This window comes from Mesoplodon densirostris, chromosome 4, assembly GCF_025265405.1.
Source record: "Mesoplodon densirostris isolate mMesDen1 chromosome 4, mMesDen1 primary haplotype, whole genome shotgun sequence".
Taxonomy (NCBI): Eukaryota; Metazoa; Chordata; class Mammalia; order Artiodactyla; family Ziphiidae; genus Mesoplodon; species Mesoplodon densirostris.
The window spans coordinates 154,246,990-154,269,615 of record NC_082664.1 but is presented as its reverse complement, the minus strand read 5'-3'; the positions used below and the strand labels follow the sequence as shown (position 1 = coordinate 154,269,615).

At 41.8% G+C, this 22,626-nt stretch overlaps 1 protein-coding gene across 4 annotated transcripts; it reads right to left on the bottom strand.

The window, feature by feature from the left end:
- Positions 1-1,597: 1,597 nt before the first annotated feature.
- TM2D3 (TM2 domain containing 3) lies at positions 1,598-21,773 on the bottom strand. 4 transcript variants are annotated; one of them, XM_060095394.1, is made up of 6 exons: positions 21,669-21,773; positions 21,183-21,275; positions 19,306-19,463; positions 14,170-14,344; positions 12,650-12,725; positions 1,598-1,662 (listed from the first exon to the last, which is right to left on the bottom strand). In XM_060095394.1, exons 1-6 carry the CDS (start codon positions 21,757-21,759, stop codon positions 1,635-1,637), a joined length of 621 nt encoding a protein of 206 aa, XP_059951377.1. In that variant the 5' UTR covers positions 21,760-21,773; the 3' UTR covers positions 1,598-1,634. The 4 variants fall into 4 exon arrangements, with proteins under 4 accessions (XP_059951377.1, XP_059951375.1, XP_059951376.1 ...); XM_060095392.1 differs by lacking the exon at positions 1,598-1,662 and adding an exon at positions 10,403-10,725; XM_060095395.1 differs by lacking the exon at positions 1,598-1,662 and adding an exon at positions 10,740-11,568.
- Between the last annotated feature and the right edge of the window lie 853 nt (positions 21,774-22,626).

The following is a 22,626-nucleotide window of genomic DNA, read 5'->3' as shown; positions in this document are numbered from 1 at the left end:
ATGAACTTTGAAGACATAATGGTAAGTCACAAAAGGACAAATACTGTATGCTCCCTATTACATGAGGATAGAATGGTGTTTGGCAGGGAAGGGGGAGAATAAGGAGTTGTTTAATGGGCACAGAATTTCATTTTGGGAAGATGCAAAAGTTCTGGATTGTGGTGAGAGTTGCAAAACAATGTAAATGTACTTAATGCCACTGAACTGTACACTTAAAATGGTTAAAATGGCAAATTTTGTGTTATGCATATTCTATGACACCTATAAAGTTATCACAATCCTAAATGCATATATGTAACAGCAAAGTATTAGAATACATAAGCAAAAATTGAGAGAAGTGAAATGAGAAATACAAACCTATCATTACAGATGGAGACTACAACACTCTTCTGTCACTAATTGACAGAACAAGTGGATAGAATATTTGTAAATATATAAAAATGCTGAAAAATACTACCAACCAACTTGATCTAATTGACATTTATAAAACACATTACCTGGAACAGTACACACTTTTTTCAAGTACACATGATATTCAGCATGACAGACCATATTCTGAGCCATAAAGCAAACCAACAAGTTTTTTTAAATTAAAATACAAATTTTATTCTCTGACCACAATGAAATTCAACTAGAAACTAATTACAAAAATATATCTTGAAAATTCCCGAATATTTAGAAGCTAAACAGTACATTTAAAAATAATCCTTGGGGGCTTCCCTGGTGGCGCAGTGGTTGAGAGTCCACCTGCTGATGCAGGGGACACAGGTTCGTGCCCCGGGTCCAGGAGGATCCCACATGCCGCGGAGCGGCTGGGTCTGTGAGCCATGGCCTCTGAGCTTGTGCATCCGGAGCCTGTGCTCCGCAACGGGAGAGACCACAACAGTGAGAGGCCCACGTACCGCAAAAAAAAAAAAAAAAAAATCCTTGGGTCAAAGAGGAAGTTGAAAGAATTATAAAATATTTTTAATTTTATACAATGGAATTCATGAGATGTACACAAGTTTAGAGGGAAATTTATAGCATTAAGTACTTGTATTAGAAAAAGACAAGTGTCTCAAATCAATGACCCAAGCTTCCACCTTAAGAACCCGGGGGGAGAAAAGTTGGTAGGGAGGAGTATGGCTTGTATTCTGAGCATTTTTTATATTTAGAGGTTAAAAATCACTGGCTATTACCGGGGCCAATTTTCCCTTTCTGAGCATGACCTCACACTTGGTGCCCCATGTGCTTTGCTGTGAAATGAGTTCTTTGAGCAGAAGCAATCTTGTGCGAAGCAGTAAACAAGGCTAGGGAGACAAATCCACATCCAGAGTACATGTCTATTCCATGAGGATGAATCAATATCCCTTCCATGACAGAAGAGGTCCAATGGAATCAATAGCCTTGTGCTTACACATTTATACACAAGAATGGAAGCTATGGGACAGGAAGAACTTGCTCCTTGCTCTATCTCCAGTGCCCAGAATGGTGCATGTCATATACTAGCACCGCAGCATCTATTTGCTGAACAAAGGAATACACTTACATGCTCTATAGCACAAAAAATTTGCAGGGGCTATTCTTCTATTTCCTGGGTCGTGTTTTCTTCAAGATGGGCTCTTCCTCTTTTTTTGAAGCCTATGTTCCTTCCTCTATTTCTTCTGTGTTCTCCCATTCCCCCTGCAATAGTATACACAGTTGCTGAGCCAATTGTTGAGCTCTACTGAGATAATTTACATACCATAAAGTTCACCAGCCTAAAATATACCTGACTTTTCCACTTAGCATCGTTTTTGAGGTTTATCCATGTTTTAGCATGTATCAGTACTTCTTTTTTATGACCAAATACTGTTATATTGTATTGATAGACCACATTTTGTTAATGCATCAGTTGATGGATATTTGGCTTGTTTCCACTTTTGACTATTATGGATATTGTTGCTATGAACAAGTTTTTGTGTGTATATATATTTTCATTCTTCTTGGGCATATATCTAGAATTGCTGAGTCAAAAACAATAACTCTATGTTTAAAAATTTTTAAGAACTGCCAGACTGTTTTCCAAAGTGGCTGCATCATTTTCCATTCCCACCAGCAGTGTATGAGGGTTCCGAGTTTTCCATATCCTAATTCTTGTTATTGTCTCTCTTTCCTGTTACAGTCATCCTGGTGGGTGTGAAGCACTGTCATTTCTTTTTATTGTGTTCTCTTATGTCGGCAACTTCATGATATCGGGTGAGCAAATTACCCTATTTATTTTTTCTCTCTGAGCAGTTTGAAAGCTGTTATTTTGCATCCTACTGAATGTTTGGGAGCATGATAGCCAGAGGCGAGGCAGGGAAGAGCTCAACTATTTTTGCTAGAATTATCTGGTCTCTGGCCTCTTCACTAAGGTTTTCAAAGTGTCCCCAACAATGTTTCCTGTCCCCTGGGTAGGAGGTGATGTCATGATCCCTGGGGGCCATCCTGGGTTCTGGATCCGTTCTCTGGCTCAGCATGAAACCCCCACTTCCATCGGAGAGTCAGTCCTCTCATCAGTTTCTCCTCAACAGCCCTTTTCACACACCCCACCCCCTGAAGTAACAGGAAAAGATAAGGATATCCTTTTTCTCCCAACTAGTCACTCTTGTGAGTCAGAGTTCCTGGATTTTGCTTACTCACCAAGACCATTTGCAGGAGTAGCCTGGCACACCTGAGCAATAATTTTTTTTCTTCTCGTCATTTTTGGATATTTTTTATTTGGTTGCCTTTTTCCTTGTTTGCTGCTGGGCTTATTCATTTGTTTGCTTGTTCTTTGTGGCAAGAAGGCTCCAGTTTAACTACTGTGTTCATGTCACTGAGTGTTTGAAAAGGGAGATGTTGTGACCCAGCTGCTCTCTCCACTCTACCCAGAAACTCTTAGCAATATGTTTAGGTCTTTAGCTTACTCCAGGAGATTCCCCATTATTTATTCATCGAACAGTCACTGTGCACCTACTGTGTGACCACCTACTGTGGGCTCTCGCAGTTGGGGTACAGCAGAGAACCAGAGTCCTGCTCTCCTGGAGCCTCTTAGTAAATTACGCCCACGTGTCTCAATCAAGGCTTCATTTCACATAAAAGCATGTTTATAGAAGATAATTTCAATACTTTAAATACAAGAATTTATACCAAATCGCAAACCCTCTAACATCCTTGTGACACTTCACACTCTATGGCCTGGACAGAGGGGAAGCTTGAGACCGTGAGTGAAGGAATCCGCCTGCATTTTTAAGCTCTCCTGATGTATTTGAAAAGGAGAGCTTGTTTTCCACTCATTGCTTATGGGATGAATTAGAATCACTTACAAATTCCTTACTTGATGATGTGCCAAAAATAAATTCAATTCTGGCACAAAGTATTTAAAAAGTATAGGGAAACAAAGTTGTGTGGCACAGAGAAGACAATTTTACATTTTTAAATCCTGAAGCATAAAACCTTTTAAAAGTCTTTTTATAAGCACCATAAACCAGTTGCTCCCCAGCAATTTGCAGGAATCGGATTCACGTGGTGCTACGGCCAATATTTAGTTAGAGCCAATTTCTGTATATTACCACCCTGCAGCCACCTCAACTGCCAGGGCCCAGAATCCCACTCAGGTGCTTCAGTACCTGCAAAACACCCATGGCATTAACTCACTCAGCAAATATGAGGGCCACTGTGTGCACAACACTGCGCTGGGGACGACAGGGGAGAAATAAATAACACAGCACCTGCCCACCAGGAGTTACTGGGGCAAGTGGAAGAAGAATGCTGACAAAGCAAGGCAGCCATTCGTAAGACAAAGTAATGACACACAGCATGCTGCAGTGATAAATTCTCAATGTCCAGAGAACCGTCAAGAAAGGTTGGTGACTAATATGGTTCCCGGCCTGTGACAAGCTTCCCCATCTCACAGCCTCTGATCTGAGCTCCCAGCACATGGGAACAGAGCCTAAAGGTCAGACCCAAACAAGACAGTTTGCTGCCAGCAGAGGCTTATGGAATTGGCTAGAGATTACATCCACCCTCTCTGGCGCCCTTTGAACATGTAGTTCTGTTACACTTCCTTTTAGGGACACATGTATGAGTTCCTCACTCATAAATTTGGGAATCTCTTCAGCTTCCTGCTAGCTCTCTGAGGCCATCAGCTCCATCAAATCCTTGATAGGAAGAATCCCCGATTTGCTTACATCCTTTAGGTTCCAAAGACTATCCCCATATAAAAACTTTCTTAGGATTTAGGAACAAGTTCATCCATCTCCTCTTGTGGATTCAGAATCATTTGCGCTTTCGCCTTTCAAATGCTGGAGCTCCATTTTTTAACTCAGCCCACAAAGCATACAGATGGTCAACGGTCAAGATACATACCTCTCGGGCTTCCCTGGTGGCGCGGTGGTTGAGAATCTGCCTGCCAATGCAGGGGACACGGGTTTGAGCCCTGGTCTGGGAAGATCCCACATGCCGCGGGGCGGCTAGTCCCGTGAGCCACAACTACTGAGCCTGCGCGTCTGGAGCCTGTGCTCCGCAACGAGAGGCCACGACAGTGAGAGGCCCGCGCACCGCGATGAAGAGTAGCCCCCACTCGCCACAACTAGAGAAAGCCCTCGCACAGAAACGAAGACCCAACACAGCCAAAAGTAAAAATAAATAAATTAAAAGAAGGCTCAACATTAAAAAAAAAAAAAAAAAGATACATACCTCTCCCATGAACACCAGGAACAGCCAGCAATTCCCATCACTCCCCCGCTCCTCCTTGTGTGGGAGCACAGCAGTGGAGATCCTCTTCTACATGGAGCCGAGTACTGAGGGGATTCTGGGGAAATCTTTATTATAATTAGCAAAGGGGCTGCTTCCTGGCAGGAACAGGTCCTCCTCTAAAGAAATACCAGCTCAGCCAAGAGTCTCATGTACCCATGTCGGGTAAGAAAGTGTGCTGTCTTTAGAAAAGAAAGTCCCATGCAAACTGGGCTGCCCACCTGTAAGTGCAGCCCTGCTCTGTGCTCAGGTTCCCTGGGGGGGAAAAAACAAGTCAAGATTGGCTGTTTCTGGGAATATGATGGGAAAGCAACGGTAATGGGGATGCCCCACCTAGTGGCCAGAGCTGGAACTGCTACTCAACCAGACCAACACACACCTGCACAGACAAGATTCTTGATTCCTAAAGGGCAAGTTATTGCACCAAATAATTCAGTTCCGTTTTCAGGTAAACTGTAATTTATTCTGGTGAAGAAACATGTTTTTGTCACCTGAGATTTATGGAGATATTCTCAAAAAATATTTTATAGCTAAAGATCTGATAGTCTGGTTAAGTCTGCTGGCTGCTGGCACAGATGTTTAAAAAGTAACACTCAGATACCCAATTTAAAGGGAAAAATGCTAAAAATTTGTAAATGTTTCTAGGGAAATTGTTATTAAAACTCAAAAAGACCTACAAATCCAAAACAATTAATAAAATAAAAATAACATACATATCAATAATAACCTTAGATGTAAAGGGACTAAATGTTCCAACCAAAAGAAATAGACTGAATGGATACAGAAACAAGACCCGTATATATGCTATCTACAAGAGACCCACTTCAGACCTAGAGACACATACGACTGAAAGTGAGGGGATGGAAAAAGGTATTTCATGCAAATGGAAATCACAAGAATGCTGGAGTAGCAGTACTCATATCAGACAAGATAGACTTTAAAATAAAGACTGTTACAAGAGACAAGGAAGGACACTACGTAATGATCAAGGGATCAATCCAAAAAGAAGACATAATAATTGCAAGTATATATACAACCAACACAAGAGCACCTCAATAAAGCAAATGCTAACAGCCATGAAGGGAGAAACTGACAGTAACATAATAATAGTGGGGGACTTTAACACCCCACTTTCATCAATAGACAGATCATCCAGACAGAAAATCAATAAGGAAACATAGGCCTTAAATGACACATGGACTTAACTGATATTTATAGAGCACTCCACTAAAAACCAAGAGAATACACATTCTTTTCAACTGCACACGGAACATTCTCCAGGATGGATCACATACTGAGTCACAAAGCAAGCCTTGGTAAATTCAAGAAAACTGAATATCAACCATCTTTTCCGACCACAACGCTATGAGGCTAGAACTCAACCACAAGAAAAAACTTGCAAAAAAACACAAACACGTGGAGGCTAAACAATATGCTACTAAACAACCAGTGGATCACTGAAGAAATCAAAGAGGAAATCAAAAAATACCTAGAGACACACAAAAACGAAACCACAATAATCCAAAACCTATGAGACACAGCAAAAGCAGTCTAACAGGGAAGTTTACAGTGTTACAAGCTTACCTCAGGAAACAAGAAAAATATCAAGTAAACAACCTAACCTTACACCTAAAGCAACTAGAGAAAGAAAAACAAAACCCAAACTTAGAGCAGAAATACAAATTAAATACAAATTTAAAAAAATAGAAAAGATCAACAAAACTAAAAGCTGCTTCTTTGAAAAGAGAAACAAAATTGATGAACTTTTAGCTAGACTCATCAAGAAAAAAGGGAGAGGGCCCACATTAATAAAATCAAAAACAAAAAAGGAGAAAAGTTACAACTGACACCACAGAATACAAAGGATCATGAGAGATTACTACAAACAACTATATGTCAATAAAATGGACAACTTAGAAGAAATGAGCAAATTCTTAGAAAGGTACAACCTTCCAAGACTGAACCAGGAAGAAATAGAAAATACGAACAGCCCAATCACGAGTACTGAAATTGAATCTGTGATTTAAAAACTCCCAACAAACAGAAGTCCAGGACTAGATGGCTTCACAGGTGAATTCTACCGAACATTTAAAGAAGAGTTAACACCTATCCTTCTGAAACTATTCCAAAAAATTGCAGAGGAAGGAACACAGCCAAACACATTATATGAGGCCTACATCACCCTGATAACAAAACCAAAGATACCACACACACACACACAAAATTATAGGTCGGTATCACTGATGAACACAGATGCAAAAATCCTCAACAAAATACTAGCAAAAAGAATTCAACAACATATTAAAAAGCATGATACAACATGATCAAGTGGGATTCATCCCTCAGATGCAAGGATTTTTCAATACCCACAAATCAGTCAATGTGATACACCCTATTAACAAACTGAAGAATAAAAAACATATGATCTCAATAGATGCAAAAAAGCTTTTGACAAAATTCAACATCCATTTATGGTAACTCTCCAGCAAGTGGGCATAGAGGGAACATACCTCAACATAATAAAGGCCATATATGACAAACACACAGCTAACATCATTCTCAATGATGAAAAACTGAAAGCATTCCCTCTAAGATCAGGAACAAGACAAGGATGTCCACTTTCACTACTTTTATTCAACATAAGTTTGGAAGTTCTCGCCACAGTAATCAGAGAAGAAGAAATAAAAGGAAACCAAATCAGAGAAGAAGGAAAACTGTCACTGTTCGCAAATGACATGATCGATATACAGAAAATTCTAAAGATGCTACCAGAAAATTACTAGAGCTCATCAATAAATTTGGTAAAGATGCAGGATACAAAATTAATACACAGAAATCTGTTGCATTTCCATACACTAACAATGAAATATCAGAAAGAGAAATTCAGGAAACAATCCCACTTACCATCACATCAAAAAGAATAAAATACCTAGGAATAAACCTACCTAAGGAGGCAAAAGACCCATACTCCAAAAACTGTAAGATGCGGGCCTCCCTGGTGGCGCAGTGGTTGAGAGTCCGCCTGCCGATGCAGGGGATACGGGTTCGTGCCCCGGTCTGGGAGGATCCCATATGCCGCGGAGCGGCTGGGCCCGTGAGCCATGGCCGCTGGGCCTGCGCGTCCGGAGCCTGTGCTCCGCAACGGGAGAGGCCACAGCAGTGAGGGGCCCGCATACCGCAAAAAGAAAAAAAAAAAAAAAACTGTAAGATGCTGATGAAAGAAATGGAAGACCACACAAAAAGATGAAAAGATATACCATTTTCTTGGATTGGAAGAATCAATACTGTCAAAATGACTATACTACCCAAGGCAATCTATACATTCAATGAAATCCCTATCAAATTACCAATGACATTTTTCACAGAACTAGAACAACTAGCCAAAATCATCTTAAGAAAGAAGAATGGAGCTGGAGGAATCATGCTCCCTGACTTGCTACAAAACTACAGTCATTAAAACAGTATGGTACTGAACACAAAAACAGACACATAGATCAATGGAACAGGATAGAGAGCCCAGAAATAAACCCCTGCACTTATGGTCAGTTAATCTACAACAAATGAGGCAAAAATATACAGTGGAAAAAAAAGACAGTCTCTTCAATAAATGGTCCTGGGAAAACTGGACAGCTACATGTAAAAAAGTGAAATCAGAACATTCTCCAACACCATATACAAAAAATAAACTCAGAATGGATTAAAGACCTAAATGTAAGATCAGATACTATAAAACTCCTAGAGGAAAACATAGGCAGAACACTCTTTGACATAAATTGTAGCAATATTTTTTTGGAATTACTCCTAAAGTAATGGAAGCAAAAGCAAAAATAAACAAAAGGGAACTAATTAAACTTAAAAGCTTTTGCACAGAAAAGGAAACCATAAACAAAACCAAAAGGCAACCTATGGACTGGGAGAAAATATTTGTAAAGGATGCAACCAACAAGGTATATATTTTCCACAATATACAAACAGCTTATACATTTCAATGTCAAAAAATCAACCCAATCAAAAAAATGGGCAGAAGTCCTAAATAGTCATTTCTCCAAAGAAGACATACAGATGGCCAACAGGCACATAAAAAGATTCTCAACATCACTAATTATTAGAGAAATGCAAATGAAAACTACAATGACGTATCACCTCACACCAGTCAGAATGGCTATCATCAAAAAGTCTACAAATAAATGCTGGAGAAGGTGTGGAGAAAAGAGAACCCTCTTGTACTGTTGGTGGGAATATAAGTTGGTGCAGCCACTATGGAGAACAGTATGGAGCGTCCTTAAAAAACTAAAAATAGAGTTACCACATGATCCAGCAATCCCACTCCTGGGCATATAACCAGAAAAGATGAAAACCCTGATTCAGAAAGATACATGTACCCCAATGTCCACAGCAGCACTATATACAATAGCCAAGTTCATAGCAGCACTATTTACAATAGCTAAGTGTCCGTTGACGGAGGAATGGATAAAGATGTGGTACATATATACAATGAAATATTACTCAGCCATAAAAAAGAATGAAATAATGCCACTTGCAGCCACATGGATGGACCTAGAGATTATCATTCTAAGTGAAGTAAGTCAGACAGAGAAAGACAAAAATCATACGATATCACTTATATGTGGAATCTAAACAAATCATACAAATGAACTTATTACAAAACAGAAATAGACTCACAGACATAAAAAACAAACTTATGGTTACCAAAGCAGAAAGGTGGGGAGAGGTAAATTGGGAATTTGGAATTAACATATACACACTACTATATATAAAATAGATAACCAACAAGGACCTACTGTATAGCACAGCGAACTATATTCAATATCTTATAACCTACAATGGAAAAGAATCTGAAAAAATACACATACATATATGTGTATATATATACATATAAACATAACTGAATTAGTCTGAAACACTGTAAATCAACTATACTTGAATAAAAAAAAGTTAATTAAACATTTTTTTGGATTAATAAATGTTTTTCTTTCCAAGAAAGGGTCTACAACAGATCTTACAAAGACTCAGAACCATTTATCACACCAACACATTTTTTAACACTTCCACTGTGTGTTAATGAGCCAGCCAATTATGAATATATCTATTAGAATGGAGTAATGCCCTGAAAAATAAACATTTTACTTCTTAATAATAAAAGTTGCTAGGATTAGTCAAGATTATGTTTTAATATAAGAAACATAACAGGAAGAAGACTGAAAATTTTTAAAGTACCTTGTAGCTTTATTAATTCTCCAGTACTCTTGCAACATTTTATATTACTAACAAAATTCCAATCACAGGAACCAGACAAAATTTCTGCAGTTTACTTCAAACGGTCATATATGAAGACCAGACTACATAGACATTACACTGCAAAACTCAGAGATGACTGAAATTTAGGTAGATAGTCTTATTTAGCTAAAGAACAAAAACATTTCCCACTTTCTGCAATTATAGCTGACAAGCTTTTTACGGCAGATGACACTCAGGCTGGAGATACATGTGGCACAGTTTGAGGTAAGCAATATAAAACTCAAGTCTACGAATTGAACAGATTTTCAGTCACTGCACAGGTTGTTCTTCTAGTTTAAGTAAGTTTAAATTTTTCCACAGAAAAAAAAAATAGACTTCAGGCAAATAAAAACAAATTCCAGATAAACATAGTTCAGTGTTTTTTATTTTACCTTCATCAAGGCAGGCAAAGTACAGATGCTGTACATTAAAAACATACACATACACCATTCACGGCACATGGACTCCTACAGGGAAGAGGCCGTTTTCTAAGCACTGCTCCTCTCTGAAGCACACAACTGCAGCTAAATGTACAAAGAGCCATCCGCTGGTCCCACGTAGCCAACTCCAATGAGCAGGACGTCAAGCAGCGTCCATATTCCCAGGCCCCCAAAGCTGAAGAGCTTGCCGAGGCCTTCTCGCCACTGGCCCAGGTAGAAGCGGTCCGCTCCAAACCCACCAAGGGTGATGCTGCAACAGCAAACAGGCCTGGAGTCCATCAACGGCCCCCCGACTGCACCTGCATTACTGCGCCTCAGTAACCGCTAACTCACATGTGGGAAAGGGCCTCAAATCACCAGATCCCTTAATCAGGACACAGTGACTATCTCACAAATGTACAACACTAAACAATCATGGGCAACAAGACCGTTTAATTGTCAAAAGTAAACACAATTTTTAGCTGTAATGAAGTCTAATGGTTCTCTTTTCAAGAAAATCGAGCTTGTTGCTTTTTTAACCTTGAAATGGCACATCCAGGAGAGCAAAGTGGGGCTAGTCCTACAGACAGTGCAGGAACATGGTGGTCGAAGGTGGCATCGCCAGGCAGCCAACACCACATGGCTGCCCAGATCAAGTTGTGAACATTGTCAGTCACCCATCTTTAAAAATTTCATGTTCAGAATAAATGACTTTTAAGGTTCCTTCAAATTCTAAGATCTAACAATATTTGGACAACTTCTCATTGTATTTTTTTTAAAGTTTTTATTATGAAAAATTCCAAACATATAAAAGTAAAAAGAAGAGAACAGTATCCATGACCCAGCTCCAATAGTTATCAACATGTGTCCATCCCTGGTTCATCTACACCCTTCCAATCCCCCACCCCGAGTACCAAGAAGCAAACACCAGGCGTTATCACATTCACCATGAAGATTCTCAAAGAAACCATGTTGAGCCCAGAGAAGAAAATTATTCTTATTTTAAAAAAATCAGCTATTAAATGTGCCACGGTAATTTAAGATGTCAACAACGTGGGGGAAGCTGGGTGAAGGGTGTACAGGAACTCTCTAGCTTTGCAACTTTCCTGTAAATCTAAAATTATTCCAAAATAAAAAGTTTGTTGAAAAGCAGAAAGTCAGCTGTTAGTTTGAATGTGAACCACTGCTGACAAAGACGCTGGGTGTCACCAAATCTCACTGTCGTTGCATCTAATTTTCTATCGTGGACCTGTCTTTCACTTTCCAGCTGTGCCTTCCTGCCAGCAGGATCCTCCTCTTCCCCAGCCCAAACCCTGACACAGTGGTTCCCGACAAGGGGCCACTCGGCCGCCCCTGGAGGCATTTTTGATTCTCACAGCTTCAGTGGGGGTTGGGGAGACTGCTAACACCCAGTAAATGGAGTCCAGAGATGCTGCTGAACATCCTGCTCTGCACAGGATGCCCCACAGCAGAGAATTCGTGGCCCAAACGTCAAAAATGACAAGGCTGAGAAGCCTTGCCCGCGTCTCACCACAGGCCACAGGTCACCTCAGACTCTTACCCTAAACCTCCAACAGCGGATGCCCACCTTCCTAATCAGGGAATCATTTAACCAGCACCCCACCTGCCCTTCCCTCCGGTGGGAAGAACTGGTACAATTTTCTTTTCAAACTGTTGAAAAGTTTAAGTAATACAAGCAAATTTTTATGTAAAAATTTTAAGTCTATAATTATGTTTGAATGGTGGAATTATAGGTGATTTTCAACGTTTCTCTTTGTCACTTTCATTTTTTTCCCCAGTTTTCAGTACTGAGCATGTATTATTTTTTGTAATAAAGAAGAAAATTACTGAAAATTAAAGATATACATCATAAACCTACCGACTTTAATTAGTATATGGCATTTTACTAATTCACGGAACACCCAGGATGGGAAGCACTGACTGGTTCTAATGATCTCTAGTAATGACTACAGTCACCTCTAGAATGTGCAGGCCATCTTGGGAGGAAAACCAGCAACGGGCCATTAAATTCCATGAGGGTACTGGTTTGACCACCTAAATAACCCCCTACAGTGCTGTCCTTATGGTCTACCTAACACATGGCAGGATCTGAGTGGATGGAGGAGGAGCTTGGAAGAGCTCACCAACCCCAGTGAAATCCAAATGGCATCCGACTTACTAGAAACAGAGCTTACCTCAGAGCCAGAGCAGTAGACCACTTATAACCGCCAGTCCAGTTGCAGTACAGCATTTTCGGAAAAGTACGGTTACCTTAAAAAAGGGAAAACACTCCACATAAAAACATGGGTATAAAAATACTCTCACACAGAGACTAAATTATAACTAGGGGCCTTGTGATTTACAATCTAAAAGGTCAACTTTCTTTACAGAAGTAAATGTTCACTACAATGAATGGTAAAAAGAAAGCCCTGACTGTCTATGAGCACAGACTCAACATTTAAATCAGTTTTGTGAGGATCACAGCTTGAAGAAGGTAAAACATCCCACCTGCTGTGAAAACGTGGGTAATGTGGGGCTGAGAAAGACAAACCAGGCACCGGGAAGGGAGCGGGCCCACAGAGCGCCCAGGAGTCCTGGGACACTGGGCTGTCCCAGCCAGAAAAAGTGAGACTGAATCCACCTTACACCATACACCAAACCAACCCCAGGGGACTAGAGACCTAAACGTGAAAGGCCACATTTACAACTTTTAAAAGAACGTACAGGAAATTATGAATCTGGAGTAGGAAAAGATTTCTTACAACAAAAAAGGGCTAACTCTGAAAGACTAAAAACTTCAACTAACTAAAAATTTAAAGTTCTGTTCAAAAGATATCAAAAGAAAGGGGCGGGGGGGAAGTTAAAATCTGGGAGAGGATGTTAGGGACACCAAAAGGTTACTACCCAAAATATAAAAGAATTCCTAGAAGTCTGTAAGAAAAAAAAACAAAACGTAGGGATAACAAGTATTGGAGAGGATGTGGATCATCACCAACAGTTGTGTACCACTGGTGGGAATGTAAACGGATACAACCGCAAGACAGTGTATGCCAGACAAACTCCTGCACATGTGCAACCAGGAGACATGGACAAAAGCTTTGACAGCAGCACAATTTGTAAGGAAAAAAACTGTAAATAATCCAAATACAGTGGAGAAAGGATAAACTATGATACAATCTTACAAGTTATTATACAGAAGTTAAAAAAATAGTAATAAGAGAAGACAAATGGAAGAATCTTAGAGCCATGATGTTGAAAGACGGTCTCAGAAGACCATAAACAGTCTATATTATACAATTCTAAAACATGCACTACTGAATAATTTACATTATATTCTAGTACATTCATGTGATAGAACTACAAAAAATTTAAAGAAAAGGAAGTGAGATGCTAAGAACATCCAAAAGGGTGGTTACCTCTGAAGAAGAGGCAGGGTAACTGGGTGCAGGAAACACACTCTGGTAATTTCAATGGCATCACGCTGCTTTAGTTGTTAATTTGGGTGAAACTCAATTATACGTTATGCTTTATACCTTACACATTTTTTGTTTTATCAAATATTACATTTTAAAATAAAACTGGCATAACTAAAATAGTGTTAATAAATATTTCTGACAAAACAATTAAAATTTAATTCTCAAGTTTCTGGTTACAGTTCCATAAATAAGCCTAGAGAAAAATATCTTGCTCACAGATTCCCTTAACACTGACCTACCCAGGCAGTGGATATGGTCCCGCACAGTGCAGTTGGCCGTGTAGCGCTGCCGCGGGCAGGACACTGCCATGCAGCTGGTGGAGCTGGAGCACTCGTAGTCGGTTTCCGGAAGCTGCCAGCAGAACCTGCAAGTCATGTTGAGGACAAAGCTCTTTCGGGATTTGAAGTCTTGATCCTACGTACCAAAGGACACAGAACTATTCAATCATAATACAGTAGTTTGTTAATAGGTCAATAAAACTACACAGTCACATGGCACCAAATGTCTAAAATACTTTATGACCTAGGAGGAAGTGGCAGAAAAACAGGTATCAAACCAATATGTACACAATACAAATGTATATGCTATGATCCTATGATCATAAACATACAACCAAAAACATATACCTAACAAAAAACATCTAGGTAAATGCACAACAAAGTAACAAAGGTTATTTCAGAATGATAAGAGTATTCATCACTGTTACTTTGGCTAAATTTTTAATAATGCACGTGTACTTTTATAACACAGAAAAAAGGAAAATGTACTTTATAAAGCCTCGGAGTCAGAGAGTTCAAAGGGCAGAGAGTCCCTATGCTCAGGGTCATGGAGCTGCAAGCCCGTGCAGAACGCAGGAGCCCTGTTCCTGGAGGAACAGCCTGGCCACCGGGTCTCAACTCTTCCCTAGGAGCTGCCCTGCGAGTGGCCCAGAGCCCCAGGGCTGTCACTGCTGTCACACACCCACGAGCACCCAGCAGGACCGGCCCATAGGCAGCCCCAGAAAACCACTCCCAACTTAGAATGAACTGCATAGAGAGGCTGATGAGCAAGTGTTCACTGTGGGCCCTGAACTTTGAGACCAGAGAATTTTTTCGTTTCAATTTTAAATGTCCTTATTTTGTTTTCTGCCTATAAGAGCAGTCCATGTTCTTATATGTTGCACATTTGGAAATTACAGAAAAAACCTGTAACCTCTCCAGAGACAAGCACTTTTAACCTTCTTTCATTTTTCCTTCCTATAGTACAGATTTACATACGTGGAATTATACTGAAAACATTTTGTATCCACTTGACATTATACTGTAATAAATATTTTTCAAAATCATATTTAAGGGGTAACACAATCACCTCTGGAAGTATTATATTTATTAACTTTTTTGATTAATGCAAAACTCCTATTATGGACAGTATTTGAAACTGAGTAAGGCACCACGTGATTTAAGCAATATTGTTTTAAATGTCTGCATATTTCTAGTGATGCATCCATAACACGTTTCTTATCAATTGTTTTTTAAAACTAGGTAATAAGTGTACGTGGTACAAACTCCCAGAGACAACAGGAGAGTGAGGAGGAGGCTGGTGCAGCCCGGCCCTCAGCAGCACTGCCCTCCCCAGCACCAAGCACCACCGCTCACCCACTCTGGCCTTCCAGGGAGTCTGTTCTATGCATGGGCACGTTTACGTCAGATACGTTTTTTTTTTTTTTTTTTAATTTAATGTTCCCACTGATATTTACTTTTTGCTTAATTCTATAGATATTGATAAATATCCCTAGAGCTGCCTAGTTCTTCTCAATGGCTGCAATGTATTTATTTCACTACACAATGGACCATAAATTAAACTGTTCTCTTTTGTACATTCGGCTTGTTTCCAATCTTGCCTGTGTGAACAAAGCAGGTAAGAATATCCTTAGGTATATTTATTTGCATACATGTGCAATAATGTAATATCTGTAAGATAAATTCCTAAATATGGAATTGCTGGGTCAAAGCTTATGTGCATCTATAAGTTTCAGAGATAAGACAAAGTGCTCACAAGAGGCTGACTAACCTACCCGTCTGCTAACAAGATACAGGAGTGTTTGTTCCTTATACCCTTAAGAACTCAGAGTGTTAAACTTTTTGATTGTTTTGCCAATCTGATAGTTTAAAAAACGCATTGATTTGTACTTAATCATGAGAAAAATTAAACTTTTTTTCATGCATTGAAAGTCCAATTGTATTTCCTTTCCTATGAACCACCTGTTCATGTCCTAAAACCATTTCTCTAAAGGACTGTCATCTTTTTCTAATTGGCTTTTTGGAAGTCTTTATATATTATGGATATTAGTGCATTATTTGTCACATGTGTTAGAAATACTTCTTCCTAGTTTGTCATTTATCTTTGGCCTTCATGCTTTTTTTTAGGTCATGCAGAAAGCTCTAATTTTTAGTAGTCAAATCTATCAATTCCTTCTTTTATGGCTTCTAAATTTTATTTCATACTTAGAAAAATATTCCCTACTTTGAGATTATAACAAAACTATCTCATGCTTTCTCTGGTACTTTGTGGTTTCACTTTTTCACATTAAATCTTTGATCTGGAATTTACTTTGGATAAAACAGGATTCCACTTTTTTCCATACAGCTATGCAGGCACCCCAGCATTTACTGAATCCATTTCACACCACAAAAAAGTATAGATCCCAACAAAAGCTCACCTGTAGTAAAAAGATTTGTTACCTTTCCTTTTGTGAAACAGCTGTCATTAGTAAGGATACAGAACCTATCTGAAGGAATTAAACTTGCTTCAAATACACTAGCAGACTGAGCTCTTCTCCAAGGAACAGAAAGCAGCGTTTCTATCAAGCACATTTCCAGCTGAGGTAACTGGCTTGATAGCTCCCATCATAGCTGGAGCAGGAGCTAGCTGATATGAAAGGGGTTGCAGGATTTTTGCATTAATTTCTATTTATATACTTAACAGGGCCATTATAAAACAATTTCTTTGACTAGTGTAATCTAGGTAAGGTTCCCTTGCTCTGAGTCCCTATGCAGTATGCATTAGAAGGACAAGAAGAGTTTCTTTCTTTCCATTAATATGAAGTTCAAAATAAGGTGCGGGAGGGAGGGAGAGAGCTGAGTGCAGCACAGCGAAAGGATGAGCATTTGCATGTGCACCTGCGTATGCAGATGGTCACAGCTTATTTCTTCCTGAAATGCTAACTTATTTAGCGAGACAGGATCCTACAGGTGGTCATTAAACAAACAAGGGAAGAATGCACGGCCGGCCCCAGATCACCTGCCCGCAGCAGTCCTGGGGCCCGTGGTTCCTGACAGCCAATTATTTGACTGCTCTTCATTTTTAAGAAGAAACAGACAACAAGACGCTCCTGAGGCCGCCTTCAAATGCCACACTTGCGGGCTGGGCACCTGCTACTTTACAGGATTCGTGATGACTGGCTAGTCAGGAAGCAGGTGAGGTGAAAGCACCTGGGGAGGAGAAGGGAAGGAACCCATCCAGGGCACACCTCAGCCAAGGGGTGAGGATGCACCAAGGAAGGACCAGGACCCAGGAATTCAGAAACTTCCGTAAGCTTTGTAATTTCTCCTATTCTCTGCTATTTTCCGCTAAATGAAACTACTTGTTTCTGGAACACCTAAAGAAGGAAGAAATTGAGAACTATGTTTCATTCAGGAACCAGCTGTGAGAGATGAATGTCAAAGACACTGAGGCAAACAAAGGAGGCTAATTCTGGAAAAGCTCTCCTCAGCCGTCAGTTTTCTGATTTTTCACAAGGTACCTACTATCTGCCAGACCCATGAAGTATGCAATTTCAAGAGCCTTCAAACAGGTTTCGCCATTACGTAAGTAGGAAGAAAATTCTATGTAAGATACAGCAACAGAGACTAACTGATAATCCAAGGTCAGTCATGAAGATTACCCAGCAACTAGTTCAATTTTCCAGCACACTTTAAAGGGTAACTCTGATATAAGAGAATGACAAATACTGACAGTTACAAACACTATGTCCAGACACTGAGAACACATAAAATCTCATTTCCCCTTTGGAGTGAAGCCTCCCTCATGCCCTCTCCTGATACTAGACCTCAGGAGAAATAGAGAAAGAGCCTGGGGGTGGAAGGAACTTTCTAATCTAGCCCTCTGCAGACCAAGTTCCAAAAAACCGAAGGGGAAAGGTATCTTGTTCAAGTAAGTTAGAATCGCTGGGTCAAAGGGAATCTGCAAAAGAGAATATGGTGGGCTTCCCTGGTGGCGCAGTGGTTAAGAATCTGCCTGCCAATGCAGGGGACAGGGGTTCGAGCCCTGGTCCGGGAAGATCCCGCATGCCGCAGAGCAATTAAACCCGTGCGCCACAACTACTGAGCCTGCACTCTAAAGCCCAAGAGCCACAACTACTGAAGCCCATGCGCCACAACTACAGAAGCCTGAGCACCTAAAGCCTGTGCTCCGCAACGAGAAGCCACCGCAAGGAGAAGCCTGTGCACCGCAACGAAGAGTAGCCTCCAATCGCCACAACTAGAGAAAGTCTGTGCACAGCAATGAAGACCCAATGCAGCCAAAGATAAATAAATTAATACATTAATTAAAAGAAAAATCTTGCTTCCTACTGCTTCCCTTAAAAAAAAGAAAAAAGACAGAGAGAAAGAATATGGTTATGGAATCTGTGTTTTCCTCCTTGACCATCTCCCAGAAAGAGGGCGCCATGGAAACACTTTAGGAAAAGCTGTTCTGGGCCCATCTCCTGGTTTAACAAGAGACAGATGACTAAATCACAGAGCTAGTCATGGCAGGTCCAAGAGTAAAACACTGCCTCATTATTCATTTCTACTCTCTATCTCACCCACATGCTAGGACTACAATGAAGTTTGCAGTAATTTCCCTGGTCCAATGGTTCAAAAATGCAGATATGTGAGTCTCCCTGCCCTCGTCACATTCAACAGGTGTGGGGCTGCCTTCTGAAGCAGGTATCCTGAGAGCACGCTAAGGAACATCGGCTGTGGAAGCCTTTGTAGGCTCCTTCCTGGCTGTCAACATATCAGAGATGGGCTGCAGGTGTGACCACTGTAACAGGGTCATTTCTAATGGGCAACAGTTGGTGCGTTTGAGCCTTTTCTATTTCCTACTTTTTGTAAGAAGTCTGACAATTGCTTCAATTTATCCTTATGTCAAAAACTTGCTATCTGAACCCTTGTAACCAAACCTTACTTGGAGATGGAAGTTTCCATCTTCTGATGAAGTTGACTTTATTCCTCAAATCTTACTTTTAAAATGCAGAGCACTGTCTGAATTTCCTCCATAGTCAAGTCTAAACTCTACTTATAACTCGAGCTTTACCATCAGTTTATTAAGAATAAGTAAGCTGCAGTACTTACAACACAGGTAACAGAAGGTTTGACTGTGCAGTCAAAAGTGACAGGCTTCCCATAGACACAGGAGAAATTGGTCTTGCACTCTATACAGTCTGCGGGAAGTCTGCTACACAAACCATTGCTCGGACACTTCATCATATAAGGTGGGATATCGGTGCTTTCTGTGAGAGGTGAGAGAGAAGCTTATTCTCTTGGAATACTGATTACAATAACAGAGGAAAGCAATTTTCTAAGCTTAAAGAACACAATCATGAGCATAACATATATACAGTGCTAGGAATAAATTAGGACCTCAAAAAGTCTATCATGTTACAAGATGAAAAAAATGAAGGCTTACAGATGATAAAGTTCGTTCAAGATCACAGAGGGACGGCAAAACTGGAACCAGAGCCCAAATCTCTCAGTTTCCAATCCAATGTTCTTTTCATTTGAATTCACGAATTTGTAAGTGAAGCCCCTAACCCTCTAAGTGAATCAATCGGTACAACAAGGTACCAACCCTAGAAAAACGTCCTGTCATTATTCCGCTTTGGTACTTCAACAAGCCACCGTCTGCAAGTAACATTTACAATTTTACAGTACCAAAGTTCAAAATAGTTCTTTATATTAGTAACTTATTCAGTGGGTTGCAGTAAGGTTCTCCAGCCAGCCTAGCTGGGAGTATAATATATTACTATCACTTAAGAGAGGATCAAAATTGCAACCAGTATTCTCAGGAAGAGAAGCTTTCAAAAACGTCCAAGAGGTCTTCCCTGGTGGCGCAGTGGTTGGGAGTCCGCCTGCCAATGCAGGGGACACGGGTTCGTGCCCCGGTCCAGGAAGATCCCACATGCCGCGGAGCGGCTGGGCCCGTGAGCCATGGCTGCTGAGCCTGCGCGTCCGGCGCCTGTGCTCCACGACGGGAGAGGCCACAGCAGTGAGAGGCCCGCGTACCGCAAAAAAAAAAAAAAAAAAAAAAAAAGTCCAAGAGAGTAAAAAATTCTTGTGCTTTCTCTATAAAATAATCTTAGGTTTAAACTCAAGTATGCTGCTGTCTTCTAGTAGTCTTTTATAGAATCAGTAAAATACATCTGCCAGTTTCAATTTACTTAAGTAATGGAACTCTAAAGGGATGAAACTACAGAGACCAAAGTTCCATTTAGCAAAACACACTAATACTCATTTAAAACTGGTCCTACTTAAAGTCACTATTAAGTGGGCAATTCTACAAAATACCTACAAAAGGGTATAATTCCTATTATACCCTTTTGAAATAGGAACAAAAGAAAAGAAAATTTTCTTTTCTTTTGTTCCTATTACTACCGTGGCTGGAGGATGGGCACTTAGAATCACAAAGCCAAGAGTTTACAGGGCCAGGACAACCCCACTACCTTAAAAAGATGAGAAAACCGAAACCCAAAAAGGTGAATATTTTGCTCCAGCTTCCAGCAGCACCACCAGAAATAGATGCCAAGTCTGTACCAGTCCCTCTGCAATCCCTCCATTTCACACAGCCCTGGGGGAGCCTTTAATAATATCCAACATCAGGAACAGGGTTCCAAAAGCACAAGAAATTTTCTGAAGGGAAAGAAGCATTGGTTGAAGGTTATCTTGATGGATGAAGCGGAAAAAAAAAAAAACTTGAAATAAAGAGATGGAAATGGGGAGCCTGTGACTGGAAAAAGATGAGACAGGAATGTCAAAAGGTACTGAAATACCAAGACTGTCTACAGAAAAGGTATGCATCTGCCTTTAGTTCACATAATCTAAAATGCAATCAATAAAATGTTCAAAACATGGAAAGTGATTTCATATTCTACAAGAAATTTTATCCAAAAAGAAAAGGAAGAGATCACTAGATACAAATATACACGTTTACTAGAAGACAAAACGTCTAGTACCTGCTGCCCTGGGCACTACTGTGAACGTACGTGTGGGGCCCGGATCCTTGTCGGACTGAGCCAGCGGCTGCGAAGGCTCTACACTGAAGGACCCTATGATTAGAGAAACGAAGACCTCAGGCTGTGTGTGCATCGCGTCAGGCCCACAGCTGCTTGGGCAAACATCTCGGCCTGACCGCCGGGAAACTGAACATGAAACCCAATGGGGTCGACACCAGTTTAGGTCTGCGGGCAACTGGAGACGACGGGCGGTGCCGAGACCCAGCTCTGCGTCCCCGGCCGAGCCCCCAGGCCCACAGTTCGAGGCTCGCGGCTCCGGCTCCCTGAGCCGAGAGGTGGCGGCAGGACGCGCCGGACTCGGCTGTAGCAACCCGTGCCCTCCGCCCGCACTCAGCCTCCGCCCGAGGGCCCAGGCCGACAGTCCCCGCGGTCCTGGGTTCCCCACCCCTCAGCCCGGCCCGGCGCAGACCCCTGCCCCCAACTCACCGCCGCCCGAGAGAATGTAGAACTGCGAGAGGAACAGTAGCACGCGACACAGGCGGCGCAGGCCCCACAGGAGACCCCCTGCAGCCGCCATCTTGCCAGCGGAAGCACTTCCGGGCCGTGGGGGACGCCGGGCCAAGAGGTGGGGGGGGGGCGGGTCCGGGGGTTCCACGGCGCAGGCGCGGCCCCTCCTCCCGAGTTCCCCGCGCCCCGCCTCCTAGGACTGCCAGGTGCCAGATCGCTGCCAGCGCCTGTGACAAGGCGTTCACCTCTCCCCCGGCGGCTGGAGACACGGAAAGGTCACCTGGACCTCGAAAGTTACACCTGAGGGATCGAGAGCAGAGGCGGAGAAATGTGGGAAGTTGGCCGCTGTTTACCTGTGGCCGGATCTGTACGTTTAGAGACAAAAACGGCTGCTGTGCGCTTGGTACCGTGCGGAGGTTTGACGACGTTACGTTTTTGTCAGACTAAAAAGCCTCTTGTTTACAGATGAGGAAACTGGCCCAGACTGCTCGGTAAGGACCCCAGGTGTGCCAGGTGGCCCCCAAGGACCCACTCCCCGCGACCCCACGGCCCGGTTGGCGTCCCGCGAGCATCTCTCCAGGCCCGCTCTGCCCGGATGTCTAACCAGTCCTCAGAGACGCTCCTCGAAGGCGGGGAGAGGCCGGACTGAAGTGCGGCCGCGGGTCTCAGGCCCCCAGACCCCCCTGGAGGAGGCCCACCCCGGGAGGGAGCTGCTCCCAGGCCGCGGCTCCCCGCGGCCGGCACAGCGATCCGCACCTGTTCCCACCGCACCTGTTTCCACCGCAGCAACCTTCGTGCTGGGCTGCGCACGGGCCTCCCTCTCCCCGCCCACCCAACACAAGGTTGTCTGGGGTGGGGATGGAGAGTCTTCTGACACCCCCTGCCTCACTAGCACGTTTGGTGAATTCAAGGAATGTATCGAATAGTGCTTGGCCTC

Excerpts from the sequence above, each read along its gene's own strand:
- TM2D3 (XM_060095392.1), bottom strand. The coding sequence starts at position 21,759 with ATGGCGGCTGCAGGGGGTCTCCTGTGGGGCCTGCGCCGCCTGTGTCGC. Across the intron at positions 19,464-21,182 it reads AGTAGTGCCCAGGGCAGCAG|AAAGCACCGATATCCCACCT; the intron begins GTACTAGACGTT and ends CACCTCTCACAG. Across the intron at positions 12,726-14,169 it reads GGACCATATCCACTGCCTGG|GTAACCGTACTTTTCCGAAA; the intron begins GTAGGTCAGTGT and ends CCCTTTTTTAAG.